This window comes from Crotalus tigris, unplaced genomic scaffold, assembly GCF_016545835.1.
Source record: "Crotalus tigris isolate CLP2741 ecotype Arizona unplaced genomic scaffold, ASM1654583v1 scf7180000024309.744930, whole genome shotgun sequence".
Lineage (NCBI taxonomy): Eukaryota > Metazoa > Chordata > Lepidosauria > Squamata > Viperidae > Crotalus > Crotalus tigris.
In genome coordinates, this window is record NW_024100481.1 from 532,694 (window position 1) to 553,649 (window position 20,956).

The 20,956-nt window shown below is 63.6% G+C and overlaps 5 protein-coding genes across 6 annotated transcripts; 1 reads left to right on the plus strand and 4 right to left on the minus strand.

The window, feature by feature from the left end:
- Nucleotides 1-494: 494 nt before the first annotated feature.
- On the minus strand, nt 495-2,144 carry PSMB6 (proteasome 20S subunit beta 6). Its single transcript, XM_039324820.1, has 6 exons — nt 1,987-2,144; nt 1,803-1,870; nt 1,592-1,723; nt 1,236-1,365; nt 843-987; nt 495-753 (listed from the first exon to the last, which is right to left on the minus strand). The coding sequence occupies exons 1-6, from the start codon at nt 2,083-2,085 to the stop codon at nt 626-628; spliced, it is 702 nt and encodes a 233-aa protein (XP_039180754.1). The 5' UTR covers nt 2,086-2,144; the 3' UTR covers nt 495-625.
- A 1,351-nt stretch (nt 2,145-3,495) lies between these two features.
- On the minus strand, nt 3,496-6,379 carry GLTPD2 (glycolipid transfer protein domain containing 2). Its single transcript, XM_039324896.1, has 4 exons — nt 5,561-6,379; nt 5,392-5,486; nt 4,752-4,921; nt 3,496-4,234 (listed from the first exon to the last, which is right to left on the minus strand). Exons 1-4 carry the CDS (start codon nt 5,655-5,657, stop codon nt 3,712-3,714), a joined length of 885 nt encoding a protein of 294 aa, XP_039180830.1. The 5' UTR covers nt 5,658-6,379; the 3' UTR covers nt 3,496-3,711.
- A 1,332-nt stretch (nt 6,380-7,711) lies between these two features.
- On the plus strand, nt 7,712-9,644 carry VMO1 (vitelline membrane outer layer 1 homolog). The gene is made up of 4 exons (XM_039324898.1): nt 7,712-7,898; nt 8,243-8,364; nt 8,730-9,068; nt 9,534-9,644. The coding sequence occupies exons 1-3, from the start codon at nt 7,734-7,736 to the stop codon at nt 9,031-9,033; spliced, it is 591 nt and encodes a 196-aa protein (XP_039180832.1). The 5' UTR covers nt 7,712-7,733; the 3' UTR covers nt 9,034-9,068; nt 9,534-9,644.
- On the minus strand, nt 9,592-12,505 carry TM4SF5 (transmembrane 4 L six family member 5). Its single transcript, XM_039324897.1, has 5 exons — nt 11,844-12,505; nt 11,199-11,279; nt 10,315-10,454; nt 9,982-10,174; nt 9,592-9,752 (listed from the first exon to the last, which is right to left on the minus strand). The coding sequence occupies exons 1-5, from the start codon at nt 12,015-12,017 to the stop codon at nt 9,738-9,740; spliced, it is 603 nt and encodes a 200-aa protein (XP_039180831.1). The 5' UTR covers nt 12,018-12,505; the 3' UTR covers nt 9,592-9,737.
- Nucleotides 12,506-13,744: 1,239 nt separating this feature from the next.
- ZMYND15 (zinc finger MYND-type containing 15) lies at nt 13,745-20,956 on the minus strand. Of its 2 annotated transcripts, XM_039324890.1 has the most exons (13): nt 19,007-20,956; nt 18,043-18,265; nt 17,801-17,956; nt 17,288-17,448; nt 17,047-17,205; nt 16,040-16,126; nt 15,820-15,936; nt 15,381-15,469; nt 14,999-15,100; nt 14,646-14,775; nt 14,493-14,551; nt 14,143-14,303; nt 13,745-13,960 (listed from the first exon to the last, which is right to left on the minus strand). In XM_039324890.1, the coding sequence occupies exons 1-13, from the start codon at nt 19,362-19,364 to the stop codon at nt 13,780-13,782; spliced, it is 1,983 nt and encodes a 660-aa protein (XP_039180824.1). In that variant the 5' UTR covers nt 19,365-20,956; the 3' UTR covers nt 13,745-13,779. The 2 variants fall into 2 exon arrangements, with proteins under 2 accessions (XP_039180824.1, XP_039180823.1); XM_039324889.1 differs by lacking the exon at nt 13,745-13,960 and having other exon boundaries at nt 14,105-14,775; nt 19,007-19,366; nt 19,674-19,684.

Here is a 20,956-nt window from a genome sequence, read left to right on the forward strand (position 1 = left end):
GCCATTGGGCCTCACCTCCTGGTCTCTGCCAGAATAGGGTGGAGCTGCATGAACCCCAAAGGGTGTGTGCCCCCCCCCCATCCCAATGTAATCACAGCTGGGTGGCAATCAGGGCAATGCAAGGAGGAGTAGGCAGAGCCCGCCTGGAGAGGGGGGGATGGGCAGAAAGGGGCTCCACCCTCTGCTGGCTGTGCAGGGAGGCAAGCGGCATTCACTTGAGCCTCCCCCCCCCCATTAAACCCATTTTCTGATTTTGCAAAATATCCCAAACAGGAAGGGCAGAGCCTGGGTTAAGGGGCCTGGCTGCTGGTGACTTAATGCGTTGTGTGAAAACTGCCATTTCCTGCCATGGAGAATGAAGACTAACCTCACTAGGAAGCAACAGCAGAAGAACTGCTATTCCTACCATGCAAGTCGCAGGTGGCCACCCCTCTCTGTCCACGTCCCCCACCACCACCACCACAAGGACCGAGAGAAAGCAACAACCACACTCGATGGGAGACTTTTTGCCTTTAATACCCACCAAAAATGCATAAAGACGAAAGACATTCCCGTCCCCGAGAGATGGAAGCAGGTCCAGGTGTCACGGGGGCAACACCGCCTCCCACCCACCCACACACCCATTTCAGACGGAGGAAAACCGGGGTAGTTCATTGCCAAGAATGACCTTGCGCTCCACACCATCCTTGGTGATGGCAGCCAGACGGATCACCCCGCCACTTGAGCCATCGCGATCCATGGCCAGGGCAAGTGCTGCAAGGAGAGAAGGCAGGCAGAAGCAGTCACCCCCTTCCCCAGAAATCAGGGGCTCCCCTTTGGTGCTGGGGCTGGGGGCTCCTTACCATTGGCTGTGAAAGTCAGGCACTCCTCCTTACTCATTCCGGGCTTGTAAGAAACATCCACAAAGCCGTAGATGTAGGAACTGCCGGAGCCCCCAATGGAAAAGGGCTGGCGAACCATCATGCCCCCCATGGGGACAGAATACACCTGGAAGGGGGAGGAAGATGGGTGGTGAGACCTTCTGCAGGCAGCAGGAGGTAGGAGGGCTGCTGGTTTTCCAGTATACCACCCCGGGCCAATCCAGGGCAGCAGCAGGGTGCAGATGAACGCCCATCCACCCAGACAGGACATCCTCTGGGTAGCAGAGGGGGAGCATCCAACCTGCAGAAGCAAGGACCGGGCTCCCACAAGGCCCAGCCCCCTCTGAGCCCGGGAAGCACATCGCTGCCCCTCACCTGTCCACCCTTGCGCCGGTCCCAGCCGGCCACCAGAATCCCGGCCGTCAGGTCCTCACGGTACCGATAACACATCTCCTTGAAAAGGTTGGCCGCCGTGTGCACCAGGGGCTGCTGGTCCAGCTCGATGCTGCAGGGAGGGAGAGGCGAGGGAGAATCACAGGCAGCCCCACTGACAGCCCCCCCCCAGCGCCCCTTCCAATTCCCGGTATATTCTTTCACACCCCCGCCCCCCACACCCAGGCAGGGCCCGGGGGCTTAACGGGCAGACCGGGGGCTTCCCCCAGGTGGTCCTGCCGCTTCCGCCCCCCCTGCCCCGTCGCGGAGCCCGCAGCGCCCCCCCCCCCCCGCCCCACCTGTGGAAGCCCAGTTGGTAGGCGACGGCGTCGGCGATGGCCTGGGTGTCGGCGGCGGAGCCGGAGCGGCAGCAGAAAATACGGTCGTGGATCTGGGTCAGCTTGTCCGTCACGCGGTTGGCGATGTAGGATCTGCGGGCGGCACAGCCGTCAATCCCCGCCCGGGAACCCCCCCGCCCGTCCGGCGCCTCCCGCCGGTCCGGCCACTCACCCGGTGGTGGTGCGGGAGTCCGCCCCGATGACCACGCCGCCCTCGAACTCCACGGCCATGATGGTGGTCTAGGGAGAGGGGGAGAGGGAGCGTCAGCCCGCCGGCTCGGAGGGTGACCCGGCTGGGGGCCGGCTCGGACCGGAGTCCCCGGGCAGGACGCCCCCCCCCGCCCCCCCGCCCTCACCCCGGTGCTCTCCGCCTGGTGGGTCCAGTCCGGGCAGCCGCCCGCCAGCCCGAGGCTCGGACCCGCCGCCGTCCCAGTCATTGCCATCGCCGCCGCCATCTTCGATCGAACGCGACACTGGCGCAAAAACGCCGACGCGCACGGCACGGCGCTTTACGGCACGGCGCCCGGAGAGAGGCCGAGCGGAGGGAGGCCGCGCAGTCCCCGGCAGGTCCTCTTGGCGGCGCTCGTGCGTTTGGTTTGGGCCGCCGGGGCCGCCTCCCCCTCTGGACTCTGCCGTTTCTATCCCTTTGACCAATAGAGTCTCTGGAGATATCCTAGAACGGCACATTTTTGCCCGGGTCCTAAGATTTCCGGAGGCTCCTTGAACGAAAGTAGCGGAAGCGCGTCATCCCCCAGCGCCCACGCCTTGCCGGCGGTTCTGACCGTGGCGTGCGCGGTATCCCTGTGAGTGGGGACGGTCCGGAGTTCGGCGTCGCGCAAAGTTGTCCGTGGATGGTGTATGTGCCATTCAGGATTAAAAGCCCTCTAAAAGGCAACCCCGCCGCGAGAGGAAGAGGCTGATTTGGGGAGAACTGGCGGCTGTCTGCATCCCCAGCGCAACCAGGGAGTCCTTGGGTGCAAGGGACCCTCGAGGTCACCTAGTCCACCCCCACCCGCCCAGGTTAGGGAGCCTCGGACGGCTGCCCAGACTTTGCCTGAAGGCTTTGAGCAATGCTTCCGTTGATGCAGCCGCTGCAGCCAGAGAGAGCCGCGCGCGCACATACACACACACACACACACACACCTCCTCTCTTTCCCCTTTGTTTTTCCTGCCTTTGATTTGCGGAATCTGGCATTTCCCGCCATTGAGTGACGTTTTACTGGATTGGGTCATCTGGTAATCGCCCTATCCATTGGGTTTAGACCCGCTTCTGCGTGGTTTCCTTTTCTGGGATTTTCCCAGGCATTGGGAGTCGGGTTGTTTGGCCTGAAGTTCTCCCCCCCCCGCCTTCCCCCTTTTTTCTTGCACATTAGAGCCCTGTCGCCTGTGCTCCAGTCTTCTGGCACTTTCCCTGAGCCCCAGGGCTTCTGAAAGGTTTCAGTCCGTGGCTCTGAGGTGACATCTGCCCTCTGGCCCCTTAGTTGATCTCCCCCGGGGGCCCAGCTGAAGCCCGAATATGGTGTGTGAACCTTGCCTCCAACCTTAACCCCGACCATCCACCCCGTCCCTCTATGCCGGGGGCCTCTCGGCACCTAAGTTGCATGTTGAAAGTAGCGATTGCAAGAGCCAGTCGGTCCAGCAACCAGAGAGACACCCCAAGAAAAACCCAGCTGGCAGCAGCCCTGCCCAACTTTGAAAGGCAGAAGGGCTGCCTCTGCCTGGGTTCCCTGCACACACAGCCCAGCCCCTGCATCCTGCCGTTTCCCAACCCATCCTTGGGGTGCACAGGAAGCAGGGTGGTGCTACTTGCTGCACAGATGTCAAAGGCCTGGGCTGGGCCAGCAGAGGGCAGTCACAAGGCATACTTAGCACTCCGTTCCTGGGCAGGTAAATTCTCCCAAGTTCGTTTATTAACATCTCCGCAGAACGATACCCCTGCCTTCTTCCATTGGGTACCTCCAGGCACGAAAGGGGGCTGCTGTCTGGGTGGTCCATGGGGAAGGAACAGCCCCCTCCAATTCACTTTCTGCCTGGGAGAATATATCTCCAGACCCGCATCGGCCCTGTGCCCTGGGGCGTCCTTAGGGCAGCTCCAGCATCCCATGGGCAGAGTAGACCTCCTGGGTGACGTTGTAGACCCGGCCCAGGCTCTCCACTGTGGTCAGGACAACAGCGCCAGTGGCCGGCTTCTCCCACGCGATGATGTGGTAGAGCTCCTGGCGGGAGGGCATAGCCAGGAAGGCCAGGGCGACGGCCTGCTGCACCCACCAGCTGTGATATGGGGCGAGGGCCACCTGGTAGGCCTCCGCACACATCCGGGAAGATTTCTCGTCCTTCTGGCTGGTCCCCAGTTTGTGCAGGAAAAGCTCCAGCCACTTCAGGGCACGATGGAGGCGCAGGAGCGTCCGGCAGCCCGAGGGAGGCTGATGGGCCGACAGGGACTGGAAGCCCACCAAGCCCGAGGCCAGCTCAAAGTCCACCATGGACTGCACGGTGCGGTAGTGGAGGCCGTGTGGCCCTTCCTGATGCTGCTGCAGGATGCTGATCTTGGACTCGACCTCCCGGGAGATCAGCCCAAAGGCTCTGCCCAGCATGTCCAGGAACCTGCAAAGGACAGCAGTGGCTGCAGCTAGGGACCCCCCTCCCCCCCGGCCGGCTGACACCCACAGGCTTCCCCTCCCAGTGCTGCCAGCCCTACAAAGAAGGGCCAGCGGCTCTTAACCCAGATGGCAGGGGGGGGGCCTCTGGGAGAAGAGGCTCCTGGCTGGAGTGGGCCAAGGGCACTGTTGAGGCACACAACCGGAGGGAGCCATGCCAGGGGGAGGCCCCCAGACAGCCCCCTTCTCTTTCAGGAAGGAGATGACAAGAAGGAAGGCCAGAGATAAAGTGTGTGTGTGTGTGTCTCCAGCTTTCTTGCCTTGGCCAAGGAGCCCCCCCCCCCGCAGCTTCTGCGGGCACCCTCGGAGGGAGAAGCCACTCTTGAGGTGGGCAGTTGGCAGAAAGGGTGCCGCTGGCCTTGGGCGCTCCTGAGCTCTCCCCGCATCCTGTCTTTTGGGCCCAGACCTCCCATTGTTGTGCAAGAGGCAAATGCCGCTCCCCCCCCTCTATTTGCCGTCCTCACTTGAGCAGCTGTCTCCAGCCCTGGAGGTATTCTTGGAGGAGGACTTCGCCCCGGGGGGAGAGGCTGGCCGAGAAAGCACTTTGCAGGTGCCTGATGTCAAACTCTTCGCCCTGGAGAGGGAGGGGGGGCGTCGGGGTCCAGGCGGGGGCAGGTGCAGGCGCAGGGCCAGGCTGCAAGAAGACAAACAAGGAAGTGCTGGGGGTGGGTGGGGCGGTGCGGGAGTGAAAGGATTAAGTTCCCCCCTCAGAGTTCCTTGCCACTTAAGCCCCCTTCCTTTGGTTTTAAGTTCCATTCCCCCCCCCCTCCCCGTTACCAGTTGGGAAACCACAGTCCCAAAATACCGTCGTCTGGGCCATTTCGTGTTCCAGCTGACCCTCCTTATCGAGGGCACTTCGGATTTCCCTCCATCTGTCCATCAACTTTAATCCAACCTTGGTGGGATTTCAAAGGCGGGGGGGGGGGGAAATTCCAGGGGGAATTGACCCTCCCACCCCCCAATTATTGGGCCTGATGGTCCCTCAACTGCAGCAAGACTCCAGAGGGACTTTAGCCACCCTCCCAGCCAAGGGGGACGAAGATACAGCCCCCCTACCCCCCCCCCGTGAACTGATAAGGCCAGCACAGCTGCTCTTCCTCTCACCTCCTCCTCCTCCTCCTCCTCCTCCTTGGGCAGCGTCTCCCCGAGCCACGGGCACCGATGCCCCCCCTGGACGCAGGCAGCCAGAGAGCCCTTTGCTGCAGGATGAGACACACAGGGCGGGTGAGCTGCACTCCCTGGGCACTCCCTGCCCCCCCAGTTCCCGACTTACGGAGGTGCCAGCCGGAGAGGTAGAGCAGGAGGAGAAAGACGCCCAGGGGGAGCAGCAGCTGGCAGGGGCGCAGGGGAACCCCAGCAAGAGCCCCCATTTCCAGCCTTTTGCCTCCTCCAGGCAGGACCAGCCGGGCCTTTGCACCCTGCCCTCTGCCCTCCCTTCCGGACGAGATAAGGAGGGGGACAGAGGGAGGGGGAGGGAGGGCCCAGCAGCGCGCGCCCCCGCACACACACACACACACACACCTGCAGAGCTCTCAGGCTCCCTTGGGGTGGCTTGGAACTGGCGAAGGCCGGCAGCCTTCAGGGCAAGGGGCTGGGGGAGGGCCAGGGGGTCAGGGCTGACCCTCAGCAGGGAGGTGTAGGGCAGGGAACCCAAATGGGGTGGCCCAATTCCCCCTGGAACCAATTGCCCTGAAAAGGGGGCTGCCCAGAACTTGGGGGAAACGGGGCTGTGGTCAAGGACCGGGCCCTGGACAGGAGGGGGCTTTGCTGGACAAGTGCCAGTCTCTCCGGGCCACCCCCCTACCCCCCCAGGGGCCTTTTTTTGACCCCCTTTGTGGGAGCAGGGCACCAAGCGAGGCCCACTGAGTCCCATTTGAGGCTTCTGGATCTTCCATCCTCCATCTTCCCCCTACCCCAGCTGATCGGACTGGCCGGGCCGGGGGGGGGGGGGCAGGAGATGATGCCCAGCAGGCCTCAGAAATGGCCCTTTGATGGCCACTTCCCCCCCCCACCTGTCCCTGGACTGGAGCGGGCTGCTTCCCTCCCTGGGTCCCGCCTCCAGTCCGGGTGTTGGAATTGCCCTCGGAGTCTCTGGAGTTCGGGGAGGGGGTCCATCATTTTATTTCGGGGGGGGGGGTGCTGGCTGAGCAGTGTCTCTGATTTTTAGCTGCCCAGAGTGCTTGGGAGGGGTGGCACAGAAGTCAAACACTCCCCGTGGCCTGGCACGTCTCCCGGGAGACCCAGGCGGAGGGATGGGGGCCGCCAGCCCCACAGGCCCAGGGGCTGTTCTCTGCCTGGGGAGCAGAGGTGGAGCTGAGGGGAGGAAAGGCCGGGCCGGCTCCTGGAGGGCCGAGGGAGCCACGGCCACACTTGCAAAGGGTGTGAAATCAGCCCCAGGACCGGCCCAGTCGGGAAAGGGGCAGCTAGGCTCAGCCAGGTGGGCTGGGGGCAGATGGGGCCCGGAGGGCCACACTGGATCTGAGGCTGCCCTGGGCAGGGCTGGGGGGGGGCTGGAGAAGGGAAGGGTCCCAGAAGGCGACGGGGGGGGGGGCTGGCAGTGGGGAATCCGGAACTGGAAGCGAAAGGCACCACGATGTCGCCTGCGTGGAAGTTGTGCTGCCGAACCTCCTGGGAGCTGCTGCTGCCCTCGGAAAGAGCCGGAAACGGGATCGGGCTCCAAGGCCACCTTTGGGCCAGGAAGGAAAGGGAAGGGCGAAGGCCCAGAGGTGCCCCCTTCTGGCACCAGGGGGCTTCCTGAAGGCGAGCAGCGGGAGGGAATCCTCTGAGGACCCCCACTGCGGCTCCTTTCCCACCAGTGACTCCAGCGGGCCAGGAAGCAGTCCGGACCGCTGGCCCAGCCCCCGCCACCTGCGGCCTACAAGCGGGGAAGCAGCTCAGGAGGGCCAAGGGGGTCCCTGCCGCTCCCTGTGCTCAGAACGGCTGGGCAGCTGGAGGGGCCCGGGGTGGGGTGGGGGGGCTCTGCTCTATCCAAGCTCCTGGCTGGGAGAAGCAGCTGGAAGCCCCCCTGAGGGTCTCTCAGGGTCTCTGAACTGGCTGAGTTCCACACCTCCATTTGCTCCCTTGGTTCTGAGCTGACGTTCCTGTCGGCCCCCCAGAGCCCCCAGCCCCTTGCAGGGCCTTTGGCCGCCCCTCTGGGACCTGCCCCTCCCGGCTGGCAGGGTGGCTTGGCCAGGAAAGGTGGGGGCTTCCCAGGCCCCAGAGGGAGTGCCTGGTCCGGCCTTTGTCTCCTTCCTGGCAAAGGGTTCAAGACACGGGCTTGGGTTTCTGCACCTGTTTCGTTCTGCCTAATCCTAACCGGTTGAACCTGTCCCCTTCAGCAGCACAGGTGGGGTCTCGGAGGTCATTTGATCCTGACCACCCACCCACCCACCCCTTTTGGGCAAGAGGCTATAAAACCAGAGCGAGGGCACCCTCCCCTGGGCACCATGGCTGCTCTCAGGCTGTGGCTCTTGTTGGCAACTCTGGCGGGGACTGGCGCTGCCCCGGAAAGCTGGTCTGCCATTGGGGTGTCCAACGGGGGTCCCTGGGGTCCCTGGGCCTGGCAGGAAATGTGCCCCCGAGGGACCTACGCCACGGGATTCAGCCTCAAGGTAACCCCCCTCTTCTGCCCCTTCTCTGGCCCTGGATTGGGGGCCAGTCCCAGGTCCTGCTTGAAGAGGTGGATATTGGGGGGAGGGTGAGCCCAGGGGAAGAAGCACGGAGGGGGGGAGGGGGTCATTCCAGGGAATGTAGACCGACCAGGCCAGGTGAGGCAGAGCTGATAACCCTCAGGTTATCAGCCCCTTCCCCATTTCCCTGACTTGGCAAGCGGCTTGTGTCCAACTTGCTCTTTAACCCCAACTCGCCTGGCCCCTGGCCTCCCCTCCCGAAGTGGCCATTCCCTGGAAGCCCCTCGTGGCTGGAGCGTCCCTCCTCCATCTTTCTTGCTGTCCAGGTGGAGCCTTATCAAGGGAAGGCGAAAGACGACACGGCCCTGAACGGTGTCCGGCTGCACTGCACGGGTGGCAGCCACGGTGGGAAGCCTGAGGCCAAAACGGTGGAGTCCCAGAGCAACGTGTGAGTCAGTCCCCGGCTTGCCCGCCCCTGGCAGCCCCCTTTCCCTTGCCATCCACTGCCCTTCTCTTCGCCCCTTGGCCCCAGGGCAGGCAGAGTGGACTGTTGCCTCCTGGCCCCAGCTTTATATCAGAGTGTGTGTCTGTGTGTGTGCGCCCAGGAGAATTCCCTGTGCTCAGAAAAGGCGCATGCAGTCAGAGCCCCAGGATGCCCAGGCAAGGCCCCTCCTGGGACCCGGGGGGGGGCGAGTGGGGCTCCAGCCAAAAGCTTCCCTTCCATGGGGAGCCTGGCAGTGCGAGAGAGGAGGTGGCGCAAGGTGGCAGGAGGGTTGCCAGCACTGAATCCTTCTTGCCTCTTCCTCCCCTCAGCTGGGGCCACTGGACTGACCCCCTCCGGTGCCTCCCGGGCAGCTATTTGACCGGCTTCTCCCTGCGGGTGGAGCGTGTCCGGCGTGGCGTCAGTGACTACATGGGGGCCACCAACCTCCGCTTCGTCTGCTCAGACGGAAGGGTCCTGGAGGGGCAAGGCCTGCCCTGGGGGGAGTACGGAGCCTGGAGCCCCTCCTGCCGCAAGGGCCTGTGCGGGATCCAGACCAAGCAGGAGGCCATGCGGGGCGTCCTGATGGATGACTCTGCCCTCAACGACGTCCGGTTCTTCTGCTGCGCCGAGTGAGCGGACGGAGGCCTCGGCCGTATCCCCAGCAGGCAGTGAGTGGTCAGCGTGGTCTGGCTCAAACAGGCACCCCCCCCCCCCGGGGCCCCTCCTGATCCGTGGAGAGAGCCCAAGAGCTGGCCCCACTTTGCTCCAGCCCCTTCTCTCCGGGGACAGGAAGCAGGACAGGAGCCCACAGACACCCTGGGGGGCTCCTCTCCCTCCTCCCCCTTTCCAGCCCTCCACACAGCCACCAGATGACTGCAGCAGCCCTCCTCTGCCCCCCCTTCCCTTCACCAGGGAGAGAGGAAGAGTTTGGACCCCCCCAGAGCGCCCCTTTCTCTGCCGCACCCGGAGCACCCAGCGGGTCCTTTCCACCCTCCCCAGACCAGATGCCCTCGGCTCAGCTGCAGGCCGGCGGCTTCTGGCCTCAGGAGCCCCTGGGGGTCCCTCAGCCCTGCAAGGGGCTCTTGCTGCCCCCCCAGCCCCTCCTCTGCTCACCGCCGGCCTTTTCTCCACAGGTCCCACCGCCCAGCACCCCCGAGGCCCCCTCCTCTGCCCAAGAACCTTCGGAGCAGCTACAGCAGAGAGGCTTTTATTTGGGGGTCTTCCAATAAAGCTTCAAGATTGCACCCCTGCTGGCCGAGAGACTTGGGGAGGGGGCGAGTGGGTGGAGGAGTGGATGTTGGTGCAAGAGTTCCTGTCGGTGGGTCAGTCGGTGGGTCTCACAGGCCTTCCCCCTGCCAGGGGAGCCAAAAAACAGCGCCAGTTACAGGGGCGGCAAAGAAAGGTGGAAAGTCTCATGCAGGGACAGCCTCCCGCCCCCCCGGCACTTGCAAGCCCCCCCCCTGCAAGGTCAGCAAGTGAGGTGGGGTCTGCCTTGGGCTTTGTCTGCCTCACTCCCCCCACCTCCTGGGGCCATTTGCTCCCTGACCCACCCCCCCAGCCCCTCCTTCGCTGCCCACTTACGGCTCGGTCATCATCTTTGCGGCAGTCGCCACAGACGGTGCCCAGGAGGCCGTTGACCACCTGGATACCGCACAGCACCGTCTCCAGCAGGCTCAGCCCGAGCAGGATGGAGAAGAGCACGATGTGCCAGAGGACGATGGAGGGGGGGTTCACGCACACGTCCCACATTGTCTTGTTTTGAAGATAGCTGTCACTGTGGGGAGGAGAGCTCAGATTGGGATGGGCGCCCCACTGGGCACAGATGGCCCACGGCTCAGCCTTGGCAGAAACCTTGCCAGCCAAGGGTGGGGTGGGCCGGGGGGGGGCTTCCCATCCCCCAGCCAGCCTGCTCACTTGAGATCCTTGAAGGGGGATTCCCATTTCTGGAGTGCCGTCTCGCACAGGGGCCCATCAGCCAGGGCGGTGGAGGAGACCACCAGGCAGTAGAAGGCGCCCAGCCCCCCGAAGATGGAGCAGAAGACGGAGCGCAGCATCTGCCGTGGGACAGGGGGGAGAGGGGGTGGGGGAGGGCTCGCCCCTCTGGCTTTCCCCTCTCACACCGCACCCTCACGCCCTCCCTAGCAGCGCTGGGCCCTGAGCCAAGAAGGGCAGAGTGAAACGCAGAGGCCGGGGGCGCCCAGCTGCCAGCTTTGCCAGGCAGAGCGGATGGGAAACCTGACCAGGTGAGCCAGTTCTGCTCTGTGGAAAGGCTCCATTAGCAGAACGTCTGAAAGTGCAAACTTTCCTCTGCTTTACCAGACGCTTGGGGGGGGGGTCCCTTCTGAGCCCCTTCCTCGGCCCATTGGGCAGCTGTGGGGCTTTGCCTCTCCTAGCTGGGCAGACCCGAGGGAGCAGCTCTTCACCCCCTCTGGAAGGTGCTTCCCATGCGCCTTTGCTCAGCCTGCCACTCCCCTCCGTCTCGTGTGACCAGCAGCTGGCTTTGCCTGGCAGGTTTTGAAGGCCACCGCACACAGAAGACGGGGGCCCCCTCTGGGCAGGATTCTCATAAGCTGTGACATCCCTGCCAGCCAGCACCCCATTTTCCACATGAACCGAGGAGGCTTGGTTGAGCCCACAGGTGCACCAGGAACAGTCAGCTCCTACCTGTGTTGGCCCACCTGGCTTCAGCATGAATTCCCAGGACCCCACCAACGGCAAATCCACCTCGAGCCGAGCCTGGCCAAAGCCCAGCCCACTTTGGGGTTCAGCGTCATGCGGACCCAGGGAATTCTACCTACCCGGCAGCGATTCCCGCAGCATCCGTAGCCACAGCATCCCTTCCCGCCGGCCCGCACGGAGGAGCAGCCGGTGCAGAGGACCTGTGGAGAGGGAAGGTGGCTGGCTTGGAGGTGCCCCTTTGCCCCAGACCCCCTCCCCGGGGAAGGCTGAAGCCAGGCAGCCACGGCACGCAGCACTTCCCGCTTCCCCGTGAGTGTCACCAGCTGGCACCGAGGGCAGAGCCCAGCGCCCGGCTCAAAGTCCAGAAGGAGCAGAGCTGAGCTTTGGGGAGAACCAGCAGGCCCAGCACAGCCCTTTTGGCTGAGGGAGGGAGCGGGGCAGAGTCACGCCCTTGTGGGCTTTCTGCTTGCGAAGGGTGTAAAGACAGATGGGGTAGGGGTCTCCCTCCCCCCAAGGCTCCCCCCTGCCCGGCAATCCAGGAAGTGTTCTGCCTCCAGACATGCGGGGGTCTTGCCCCACCCCGTAGCATCAGCCTAGTGCGCTCCATGCCCTTCTGAACTCTTCCCAGCTCAAGTAAGCGAGCCATCCTTCACCCCTCACCCTGCACCAAGGGGCCCCAGGAGAAAGCTGCTCTCCGGCAAGGGCAGCTCCTGAGAGTCCCGGAAGACCCCGGATGAAGCACCCGCCCCATCGGGGCCACTCACCATCAACCCCCCACCGATGACGCCCCCCATGAGCCAGGCCTGCATAGTGATGTGGTCCGGTGTCCAATCGCTCTGAGCATTGGGGAAGAGCAGCAGCAGGTTGGCTGCGATGCAGGCCAGGGCCGCGGCCACCAGGGTGAGGCCCACCAGGCGGGAGCACTTCCCAGTGCACATGGTGTAGCTGCCGGGACAGAGAGCGAGAGAGAGCGCGAGAGAGCGAGCTTGTTTGCTCAGATCGCTTGGCCAAAGGGCTCCTCTGCGTGCGGCACTCCACCCACCGGCGTCCAGCCGCTTCTTCCTCTTCCAGGCCAGGTGGCCCTGAGTGCTGGGAGGGGCCTGAGGGCCAAACAGCGGCCCTTCCAGACGCAGGGCAGAGGGCACAGTCCAGGGTCTGTGCCAGCCCAATGCCAGGAGTGCCAAGGTGAGCCGTGGCTCTGCAGCTTTCAGGAACCTGGAGCTCTGCTCGGTGGCTCGGTGGAGGAGGGGGGTCTGGCTGGGACTTCCTTTGGTCAGTGAGACCAGGACATCCTTGGTCCTTCTGGGGAAGAGGGTCTCCGGTCAGCGTCTTTGGGCCATCTGCTCACCACAGCCCCCTCCACAGCCCCTCTGATGCCACTGGGACCCTCTCTGCTTCCCCAGGTCTCCCACCCCTCCTGTGGTCAACTCTCCCGGCCCATTTTCAAGAGCCGGTGTGTGTGTGTGTGTGTGTGTGTGTGTGTGTGTGTGTGTGTGTGTGTCCGGGCATGTTTGCCCATTGGTTGTTCACCCTCCGCTGGGCAACTGCCAAGACCTCCCTCAAGGGCCATGGCTTTGGGGCGGGGGGTCCAAGGAGGGGGAGGTGATAAGAGTCCAGGCCTCCCTTCTTGAGCTGGGGAGGTGGACCATGTGGCCCTTTGCCTGTTCTGGAGTCTGGGTCAGTAGGCGCCCATTTCACACAGGGGAGGCATGTTCCCTTCTGACGGGGATTTTGGTGCATTCTGCCTGTTCCTTCCCTGGGGAGACACCGGCCAAGGGGGGCCTGCTGGGTCTGTCTCTGGGCCACGGAAGACCTGCCTGGGGCCACAAATTCCACACGTCTTTCCATCAAGCAGGCGCTCAGGAGCCCCATGGGAAGAGCCATGCCACCCTCATCCCCCATTGTTCTCCTTGGTCTCCAGGCCATCCGGGGACGATCCCTGACGAGGAACCCGATGTTGGGGAGCAGGGAGAGACCCCCTCTTAGGTCCAAAGAGAAGGGCTGAGCGCCAGGCGATTCCGGTGCAAGGGCCGTTGGCCTGCCTCACCAGTCTAGACCTGCCTCTGCCCCCAGTCCCTGGGGACACTGGGGTGCCCGGGAGAAGCGGACCTGAGTGGTGGGAGGGGACTAGCAGAGGCGGAGGGAGGGCCCCAAGGAGGGGTGAGCAGCATTGGCAAAGGGAGGGTGGACGTCAGTCACAAAGGCTGCTGCTTGCTCTGGCCTGGGGGGGGGGCAGGCTCCCTCGGTGCCCAAGGCATCTGCTGCTTTGGATCACGAGGGACACTGCCCTCCAGGGTCCTCAGCTGTCCTGGGCTGCGCTCTGCTCCTGCCTCGTCCTGGGGGCATTTCCAGAGGCCAAAGAAACTGGTATCTGTGGGGCTGCCAGCTAACCTAGAGAGCACCGAGTTCAGGGCTGGAAGGGACCTCAGGGGCCTCCTAGCCCAGGGCTAGGCAACCTTGGCTCTTTTATGATTCGTGGACTTCAACTCCCAGAATTCCTGAGCCAGCCTGGCTCAGCTTGGAAACCTCTCCCTTTCCCCCTCAGCGTGGCTGGCTCAGGAATTCTGGGAGCTAAAGTCCACGAGTCATAAAAGAGTCAAGGTGGCCTACCCCTGGATTAGTTCAACTCTCTGCTCAAGGTGTGAACAAGCACAGAGTCTTGGTGTGTCCATCATTGCTTTATTTCCTCTGCTCCCCCTGTCACTTGCGCCGGCGTCCTGCTGCTCGGATCTGCCGCTTGTCCTTGCGCCGGCTGCGGGCCGGCTCAGGCGGCTCCAGGTTTCCGCTGGCCAGGAGCGGCTGCGGAGGGGGCACCGAGCTCTGCCGGTGGTTGCTAGCCGAGGCCTTGTAGATCAGGTGAAAAATGAAGGCGTTGCAGTACCTGCCGGGGAAGAGGGGGCACGTGAGGGGGGGAGGGTGGCAGACACGGGGTGAGGAGGGCACTGCCACAAATGCCCCGAGGTTGGCCTCTCTGCCCCAAGGGCCTGAGTGCCGGGAGGGAGGGAGGGAAATTAAACAACTGCCAGTCGCGGAGGAGGGCGCCAAGGCCTGCCTTGTACCCACCAGGGCATGGCATTGTCAATGCCTGCTTGTCGGAAGGGCGAACGGAAGGGATTGACCTGGGCGGGGCTTGCACTGCCCCCCGTGGCCATGGAGACCGCGGCCTCATCCACGGCGCAACTGTAGGCGCTGCATTCGGTGAAGTAGGCCGGCACCCGGAGGGACTGTGGGGCAGAGAAGCATCGTCATTGCCAGGGTCAGGTGGGGGGGGGAGGTCCAGGCTGGACCAAGCTGGTCATCGCTGCCAAGGCAAGGGGCTGAGAAGCCACCGCTGGGCGCCACTTCCCTCTGGCAGGGGCTGCTGAGACGGCCTCCTTGCCCTGTGTGCCTGGGACGGGCGGGCGGCACCTCACCTGCAGTCGCGGCAAAGCACTCAGCCAGGTCTCCTTCAGGGCAAAGCCGGCGTTGAACCCTGGGCGAAAGCAAGGGCACAGTGGGGCCTGTGTTAGATGCAGAGCCAGGACCCCTCCCTACCCCCAGCCTCCCCCTTCCTCGTTGTCTCTCACCAATCACCAGGTCCGGCTTGGCAGCCTGCAGGAGGTGGTAGGGGTGGGCACTGAAGCCCAGCTGCAGCTCCCGGCGGCCCCCTCTGGCCCTGGGGCCCAAGCCGGGCTGGACGGAAACCCCCTGCTCTTCCTGGAAAGAGGCGGGGGGGGGGAGGTGATCACCCAGTTGGGAGGAAAGTCAAAGGCAGCCAGAGAGTAGGATGTCCACCATCCCTGGCCAAGTCAGCCAGAAGATTCCTCAAGTTCCCTCAAGATCCATGTGCCAGCATTGCCCCCTCTCTCTGGTGGTGAAAAGGGACGGCAGAAGGAAAGTCTCCCCCCCCCAAGTATAAACGGAGGGGAGGCAGACTCACATCTCTCTGCAAAAGGAACTGCTGGCCGTCCAACTCGGGGGGCAACGTGTCCCCCACAAAGAGCAGCTCCAGGGAAACGTGAGGGAGCAACACTGACAGCTCCTGCAATGGGAAGGGAGGGAGGGGGGGAGGGAGGGAGGGAGGGAGGGAGGGAGGAAGGAAGGAAGGAAGGAAGGAAGGAAGGAAGGAAGGAAGGAAGGAAGGAAGGAAGGAAGGAAGGAAGGAAGGAAGGAAGGAAGGGACTGCAAATCGGGGCAGGCAACGGCTCTGGCCCCCATCTCTCCCAGGCTCTCTCCAGCAGACCTGCTCCAGTTCAGTCTGGCACCGTGGCCCCCTTGCCCTCTCCCCCCCGCCCTCCCTGTCCCCAGAGACCCCTCCCTACCCAGAACACCATCAGCACACCAAACTCCTTGCCGGCCTCCACCACGTGGATCTTGAGGGACTGTTTGTTCAAAATGTTTAGCTCTGGAACTGAAGGGGGGGGGGAATTAGGGACCCCCACTCAGAAGTCTCAAAGCCTGGGAGGCAGGACGGCTGCCCTGAACGGGGAGCATCTTGCGGTGGCCCTTCTGCGTGGACACCCCCACCCTCGGGGGAGGCACCGCCCTCAGCCCCTCCCCCGCCTCCCCAGGGCAGCAGACGTGGCAGTCCGCTCCCTTTAGCCGAGCACTGGGCCACAGCGGGTGATCCCGGCCTTGCACCCGTGGCCACCTGAGGCTCCTCCAGGTACACCCAGGTTCTGTGCCCTGGCCACTGGTTTCAAGCCGATTTGCGCCAAAGGCCCCTCTCCCCTCCTCTGCTGCCGAGGGACCCCCACTCACAGTGCTGGGGGGCCAGCTGGGTGATGATGTAGTAGGCAGTGAGGGGGTAGGTCAGCAGCACGGCCAGGGGGGCCCCAAGAGGCAGCCCCCGCCACTGGTAGTACTCTTTCCAGGATGCTGGAGGAAAGGGGTGGGGGCGGGGGGAGAGGAACAGTGATCAGATGAGGAGGGTCTGTGGAAGTGCAGCGGAGGGGAAAGGGGCCGTGCTCCCCCCCCTCACCAAAGAATGTCCGGGGCGTTGAGGGCTCTGGGGGGGCTGGAGGGAGTGCCGTCCCTCCTTCTGGCCTGAGTGCCTCAAAGGGGTTTCCTGCAGAGAGAGAAAGGCCCCCCCCCCCGATTGTGCAAGATGAGGAGGCCAGGAAGACCCCCCCTCCCCCGAGAGTCCTGAGAGAGTGTTCCTGGGGGAGGGCAAAAAGAGACCCCCCCAAATCTGACAAAGGTGGGGAGATAGTTTTGCCACTCTTACTCCCTATTCACTGGAAGGGGGGCCTGCACGGCCTCCCCCACCCAATTTATTCACTCCTTCACGTAGGCCTGGTAAATTAAGGGCTCTCCAAGCTTGGCAACTTTAAAACTCATGGCCTTCAATTCCCAGAATTCCTCAGCCAGCAAAAGTTACTGAGGAAGTCTGGGAGTTGAAGTCCACAAACCTTAAAGCTGTCAAGTTTGGAGACCCCCGGGGCTAATTGGCCATCGGCTCTGTCCTCAAGACGGGAGAGGGACCCGCCTCGGAGGGCAGCTCCACCTGATGGGGGAGGCGGCGTGAAGGGTGCCAACTCTGGCCCGCTGGATCGGATGGGCAGCGGCCGTGGGTGGCCCTTCAAGGTAACCAGCTCCTCTCCTGGGAAGAACCTCGGAGGGGACAACCAGCACCCTGAATTGTAGCCTAAAATGTACACGGTGCCGTTTGTGACGGAATGGGGTTGGCTGGGCCTGATGCCGGGCAGAGACCCTCCCAGTCGGGAGGAGGGGGTCAAGCAGGCTATTGGAAGTGTGGAAGTGCCACGTGGGCATGACAGGGCAGGGGTCCGACTCCCCTGGAATGCCACTGAGGCTTATCGAGACTTTCTCACGGGAAAACCGCCAGTCCGAGGAGATTCCTGGCATCAGCAATAAAGTAGCTACTTTGAACTCTTTCGTGTGTGGGCCAGGCTATTTGCGCCTGGCACACACCCGCCACGCCCACAGCTGCCCACATGCCTGCTGCATCTCCCAAGCCCCACTCACCACTCTGGAGGAAGGGCACAGGGGTCTTGGCGGAGCCCTTCTGCAGCCCCAGGCCGTAGTCGGGGGCCCTCACCAGCATGCTCTCCGCAACCCAGTATCCCCGGGTCAGCCCTCGCGCCAGCAGGAAGCCCTCCTTGTTGAAGGTGTCGCTGGTCACCTCTGGGGAGGGAAGGCAAGGTGGGGCCCACAGCTTAGCGCCGGTCTCCCCCTCCCGGGCATAGGGGTGTAGTGGGGGTCCTACCGGCAGTAAAGGTGAAGGGGAGGTTGGCGAGCTCTCTGGCATGGCTCATGTAGCCAGCCATGCGTTGGCACCAAAACTGGTGCCCAATGTCCTCGGGGCTGCGGCTCCAGTCCAGCTTCCGGCACTTCTCCGAGCAATAGAAGACGGCGCGGCAGTGCTGGCTGGGGAGAAAGCGAGGTGGGCACAGGGGCACAAGACAGGCCAAAGGGCAGGGGAGGGGCAGCGCAAGCTTCCCGGAATGACAGAATGAGAGAGTTGGAAGGGACCTTAGAGGTCCTCTAGTCCAACCCGGTGCTCAAGCAGGAAACCATCTGAGGCAAAAGGCTGTCCGGTCTCTTCTCAAAGCCCCCAGAGCCCCCGAGTCTCCATCAAAGGCTCCAGGAGGGTCTCCGAGCCCTTGGGGCAGACCGGCGGATGGGCAGCTGCCCCCAAATCTTGGTGATCTGGAAAGGGGAGCCCCCCCACCCAGCTCAGGCAGAGGGGGGGGTACGATTACATCCGCTCTGCACTCACCAGGCTGAGATTTGGCCCTCAAAACTGTGTCGCTTGCACACGTGGCAGGCCCGCACCCGTGTGGTGGGGAAGGAGAAGGTGGGCTTGGGGCCCCAGCCCCGCATCGGCCCTTTGCTCATTTTGATGCCCAGGCGAGCAAGCAGGGGCTCCAGGGACCTGCCAGGGCCGGAGCGGGAGAGAGTCAGGGGTGGGGGGAGATAAGGGTTGCCCCCCCTCCAGGCACCCTCCGCCCACTCACTCACTTGTGCAAAGCGGGGTCTCCCACAGTCAGCAGCTTCGGCCGGCGGGGCTCCCCAGCGCCCAGGGGGCAGAACATGCTGTAGCAGAGCAAGGCGAGGGCCCGGGGCTCCAGGGGCTCCTGCCCAGATGCCCCCAGGGAGGCCCCCAGCAGGAAGTCAAAGCCCAGAATGGTGCCATATTCGTCGGTCATCAGTAGGAGGTGCTCAACGCGCCACAGGGGCTGCCCTGCAGAGCAAAAAGAGGGAGGGAGGGGGAGATGGGGGCTCACTGCAGAACTCAGAATATCCCCCCCCCGCACAGTCGCCAAGAGCCGCTTCCAAACAAAATAAATCTAATAAATAAACAAAGGTCCCCTGGAGAACCTGGTGTTTCCCTGGTACAACCGGAAGGGAGAAGCGGGAGACGGAGGGGCAGCCCGTGGGGCGGGGTGTGAAGTGTCTGGGGGTCTCTCTCCAACCTCCTTGGGAGGGAGCCCACCGTGTCTGGAGCACAGCAGGGCCAGGACCGGGCAAAGCCACTAGGTGGGGGCGGGGAGGGAGACAAGGTTTCAGCAGCAGCGGCAGCAAGAGAAGGCGGCTTGATGGTGGTTACATGATGGCTAAGGCTTTGGTGTGAGCTCAAGGAACAAAGGAGAGCAGACTAGCTGAACCATCAATAGGATAGGATAGGATAAGGCAGGGTGGGGCAGGCTTAGTAACAAGTGGTAAGGTAGAAAATAAGTAAAAGCGGGGTTTGAGTTATTATTTTTTTTTAACAAGAGTCTTCTTGAGGAAACAGGAGGTGAGGAATTGGGGCTGGAGGAATTGGGGGCCCCTCTCCCAGCTTGCGAGACCCCAACCGCCTCCCTCCCCCGCCTGGCCTGGGCCAAGGCTAAGTGAAGGTCAAAGGTTGCGGGCTCTGCCCAGCTCAGTGGCTTCTGCCGCAGCCCCAAGTCCTCCTCGGGGGCCCGTGGCTTCAGCCACAAACCTGGCTCCGTGGCGGTGGCCTCTTCCTCCTCCTCCTCTTCCTCCTCTTCCTCCCCCCCTGCCCCCATGAAGGTGATGAAGCGCTCCAGGTCCGGCAGGGCCAGCGCCTCCTCGCTGTAGAAGCGGCCGCCCAGCTGCTGCCCGGGGTCGGCCACCGCGAAGGCCAGGTGGCGGTTGGGCAGCAGGTGCAGGATCCACAGGGCCGGGTCGGGCGGCAGGCGGCGGATGGCGCTCTCCTGCCTCTTGCGCCGCTCGCTGCCCCGGCGGCAGGCCGTGTCCAGCAGGAAGCGCTGGTACCAGCCAAAGAGCAGCTCGGCAAAGTCCAGGATCTCGGCCCGGTAGCCGGTCACAAACTCCATGTCTGCAGAGGGAGGCCGCCCCGTGAGTGGCAAAGCGGAGGCCCCCCTCTGCCCCCCCTGCAGGGCCCCAAAACTGCCCGGGGGAGAGGGGGGCAGAGGGGCCCAGATCAGCCAGGGCTGGGTCTGGGGCAGCGCTTTCCCTGAGCGCCCCAGGGTGAGAGTTGTGGGGGTCCTTGACGGCCACCGGGTGCGGGACCTAGCTTTGGCCCATTCCCCCCGAGAGGTCCAGGACGGTTCCCCCCACTTCTGCCCCGGCCTTGGGGGCAGGCCGCCCCCCCACCCTCCTGGCCCAGCCTGCCTGCCATCTACCTGAAGCGAGTACGGCCACCTCTTCAAAGGTAAATAGCCAGGGGTTTCCCGGGTTGCGCTGCCAGCTCAGAGGTTCCGGAACCCGCCTGCCGCCTCCCCTCCCCCTCCTGCCCCTCCCTGGCAGAGGCCTCTCAGACAGGGCCCTGTGCTCGCTGCTGGCCAGTCCAGGCGGGCTGCTCTGGGGTCTCCAGGGCCCCCCACAAGCGAAGAGCTTTCCAGGCAGACAGACGGCAAACTCAGCCAGATGAGCCAATTCCACTTTATTGAAAGGCATTAGCAGAATTGTGCATATCTAAAAGTACAAATCCCTTTTACAGCCTAAACACTTGGGGGGGGGGGCGTCCCCTCTGAGCATCTTTCTCTGCCCATTAGCCCCCTGTGAGCTGCCCCTCTTCTTTCTGGTGCTGCTCCCCACGCCCAACTCCGTTCCCACATAGGATTCCAGGCCTTCACCTGCCCTCTCTTGTGTTACAGCATCATCAAGTGGGAAGGGTCCCTGGAGGCCATCCAGTCCCCCCCAGCTGCCAGGCCAGCCCACTTTCTGACCGCGGGGCCCCACCTGGCACCTGCCCTGGAGCTTCCGCAGTGGGCTTCCTGGTGTCCTGGGATTTGAGGGTGCTCAGCTTCGGGGTCCCTCCAGCTCAAGGGATGGGGAGGGCACCACCCAGTCGCTTCCCCCATTCCTCTGCCTGCCTCCATTGCCTCAGCTAATTGGGGGAGATTAAGGCATCCATTTTTTAGGACGACTCCCTGGGGCAGCCAGCCCATCCAAAGGCTGGCTCTCCACCACAAGACCCTTTGTCCTGGCACATAGCTGGGCACACGTGTGCCAGAGCCCTACGTGGGTCTCACCTGCCACCTCCGCCTGGCTCCCTCTGGGCTTGGTCTGAGGACCCTCGCCTGGCCCAGCAGAGACCGCCCGCCCAGCTTCTTCCTGCTGCTCTGGACCTGGGGGTGCCAGGAATGGGTTGCCCCCCCCTCCCCAAGCTGGGCTAAGCCCAAGCCGGGCCACTTCTTTCCTCACAGCTGGACTGGGGGGGCAGGTACTTGCCAGCTCTCGGGACCCACTTTGACCACTTCTGGTGTTGTGAGGAAAAAGACCAAAATCAAGGCCCCACCACAACCCCCCCACCCCATGGTCGAGATGCTCTATGTCACCCTGGCAGAACCAAGAGGCCCCTGAGCCTGGGAGAACCTCGCCACGTGCTCAGCTGGGGCTGGGGGGGGGGGGAGTGCGTGCGTGGGGGAGGGGGTCATCCAGGACAGAAGGTTCCCTATTTCTT

Bases quoted from the DNA above. Each gene is read 5' to 3' on its own strand.
- PSMB6 (XM_039324820.1), bottom strand. From the start codon at position 2,085: ATGGCGGCGGCGATGGCAATGACTGGGACGGCGGCGGGTCCGAGCCTC. The intron at 1,724-1,802 runs GTGAGTGGCCGG...TGCCGCCCGCAG, and splicing joins GACTCCCGCACCACCACCGG to ATCCTACATCGCCAACCGCG. The intron at 988-1,235 runs GTGAGGGGCAGC...TCCCCCTTCCAG, and splicing joins ACCGGCGCAAGGGTGGACAG to GTGTATTCTGTCCCCATGGG.
- ZMYND15 (XM_039324890.1), bottom strand. From the start codon at position 19,364: ATGGAGTTTGTGACCGGCTACCGGGCCGAGATCCTGGACTTTGCCGAG. The intron at 15,101-15,380 runs GTAGGGAGGGGT...TTCCCATTGCAG, and splicing joins GTGTGCTGATGGTGTTCTGG to GAGCTGTCAGTGTTGCTCCC. The intron at 13,961-14,142 runs GTGGGTACAAGG...CTTCCCCGGCAG, and splicing joins ATTGACAATGCCATGCCCTG to GTACTGCAACGCCTTCATTT.
- GLTPD2 (XM_039324896.1), bottom strand. From the start codon at position 5,657: ATGGGGGCTCTTGCTGGGGTTCCCCTGCGCCCCTGCCAGCTGCTGCTC. The intron at 5,487-5,560 runs GTAAGTCGGGAA...CTCATCCTGCAG, and splicing joins CCTCTCCGGCTGGCACCTCC to CAAAGGGCTCTCTGGCTGCC. The intron at 4,922-5,391 runs GTGAGAGGAAGA...GTCTTCTTGCAG, and splicing joins AGGAGGAGGAGGAGGAGGAG to CCTGGCCCTGCGCCTGCACC.
- VMO1 (XM_039324898.1), top strand. From the start codon at position 7,734: ATGGCTGCTCTCAGGCTGTGGCTCTTGTTGGCAACTCTGGCGGGGACT. The intron at 7,899-8,242 runs GTAACCCCCCTC...CTTGCTGTCCAG, and splicing joins CCACGGGATTCAGCCTCAAG to GTGGAGCCTTATCAAGGGAA. The intron at 8,365-8,729 runs GTGAGTCAGTCC...TCCTCCCCTCAG, and splicing joins GTGGAGTCCCAGAGCAACGT to CTGGGGCCACTGGACTGACC.
- TM4SF5 (XM_039324897.1), bottom strand. From the start codon at position 12,017: ATGTGCACTGGGAAGTGCTCCCGCCTGGTGGGCCTCACCCTGGTGGCC. The intron at 11,280-11,843 runs GTGAGTGGCCCC...CCCTCTCCACAG, and splicing joins TCATCGGTGGGGGGTTGATG to GTCCTCTGCACCGGCTGCTC. The intron at 10,175-10,314 runs GTGAGCAGGCTG...TCCTCCCCACAG, and splicing joins TCCCCCTTCAAGGATCTCAA to TGACAGCTATCTTCAAAACA.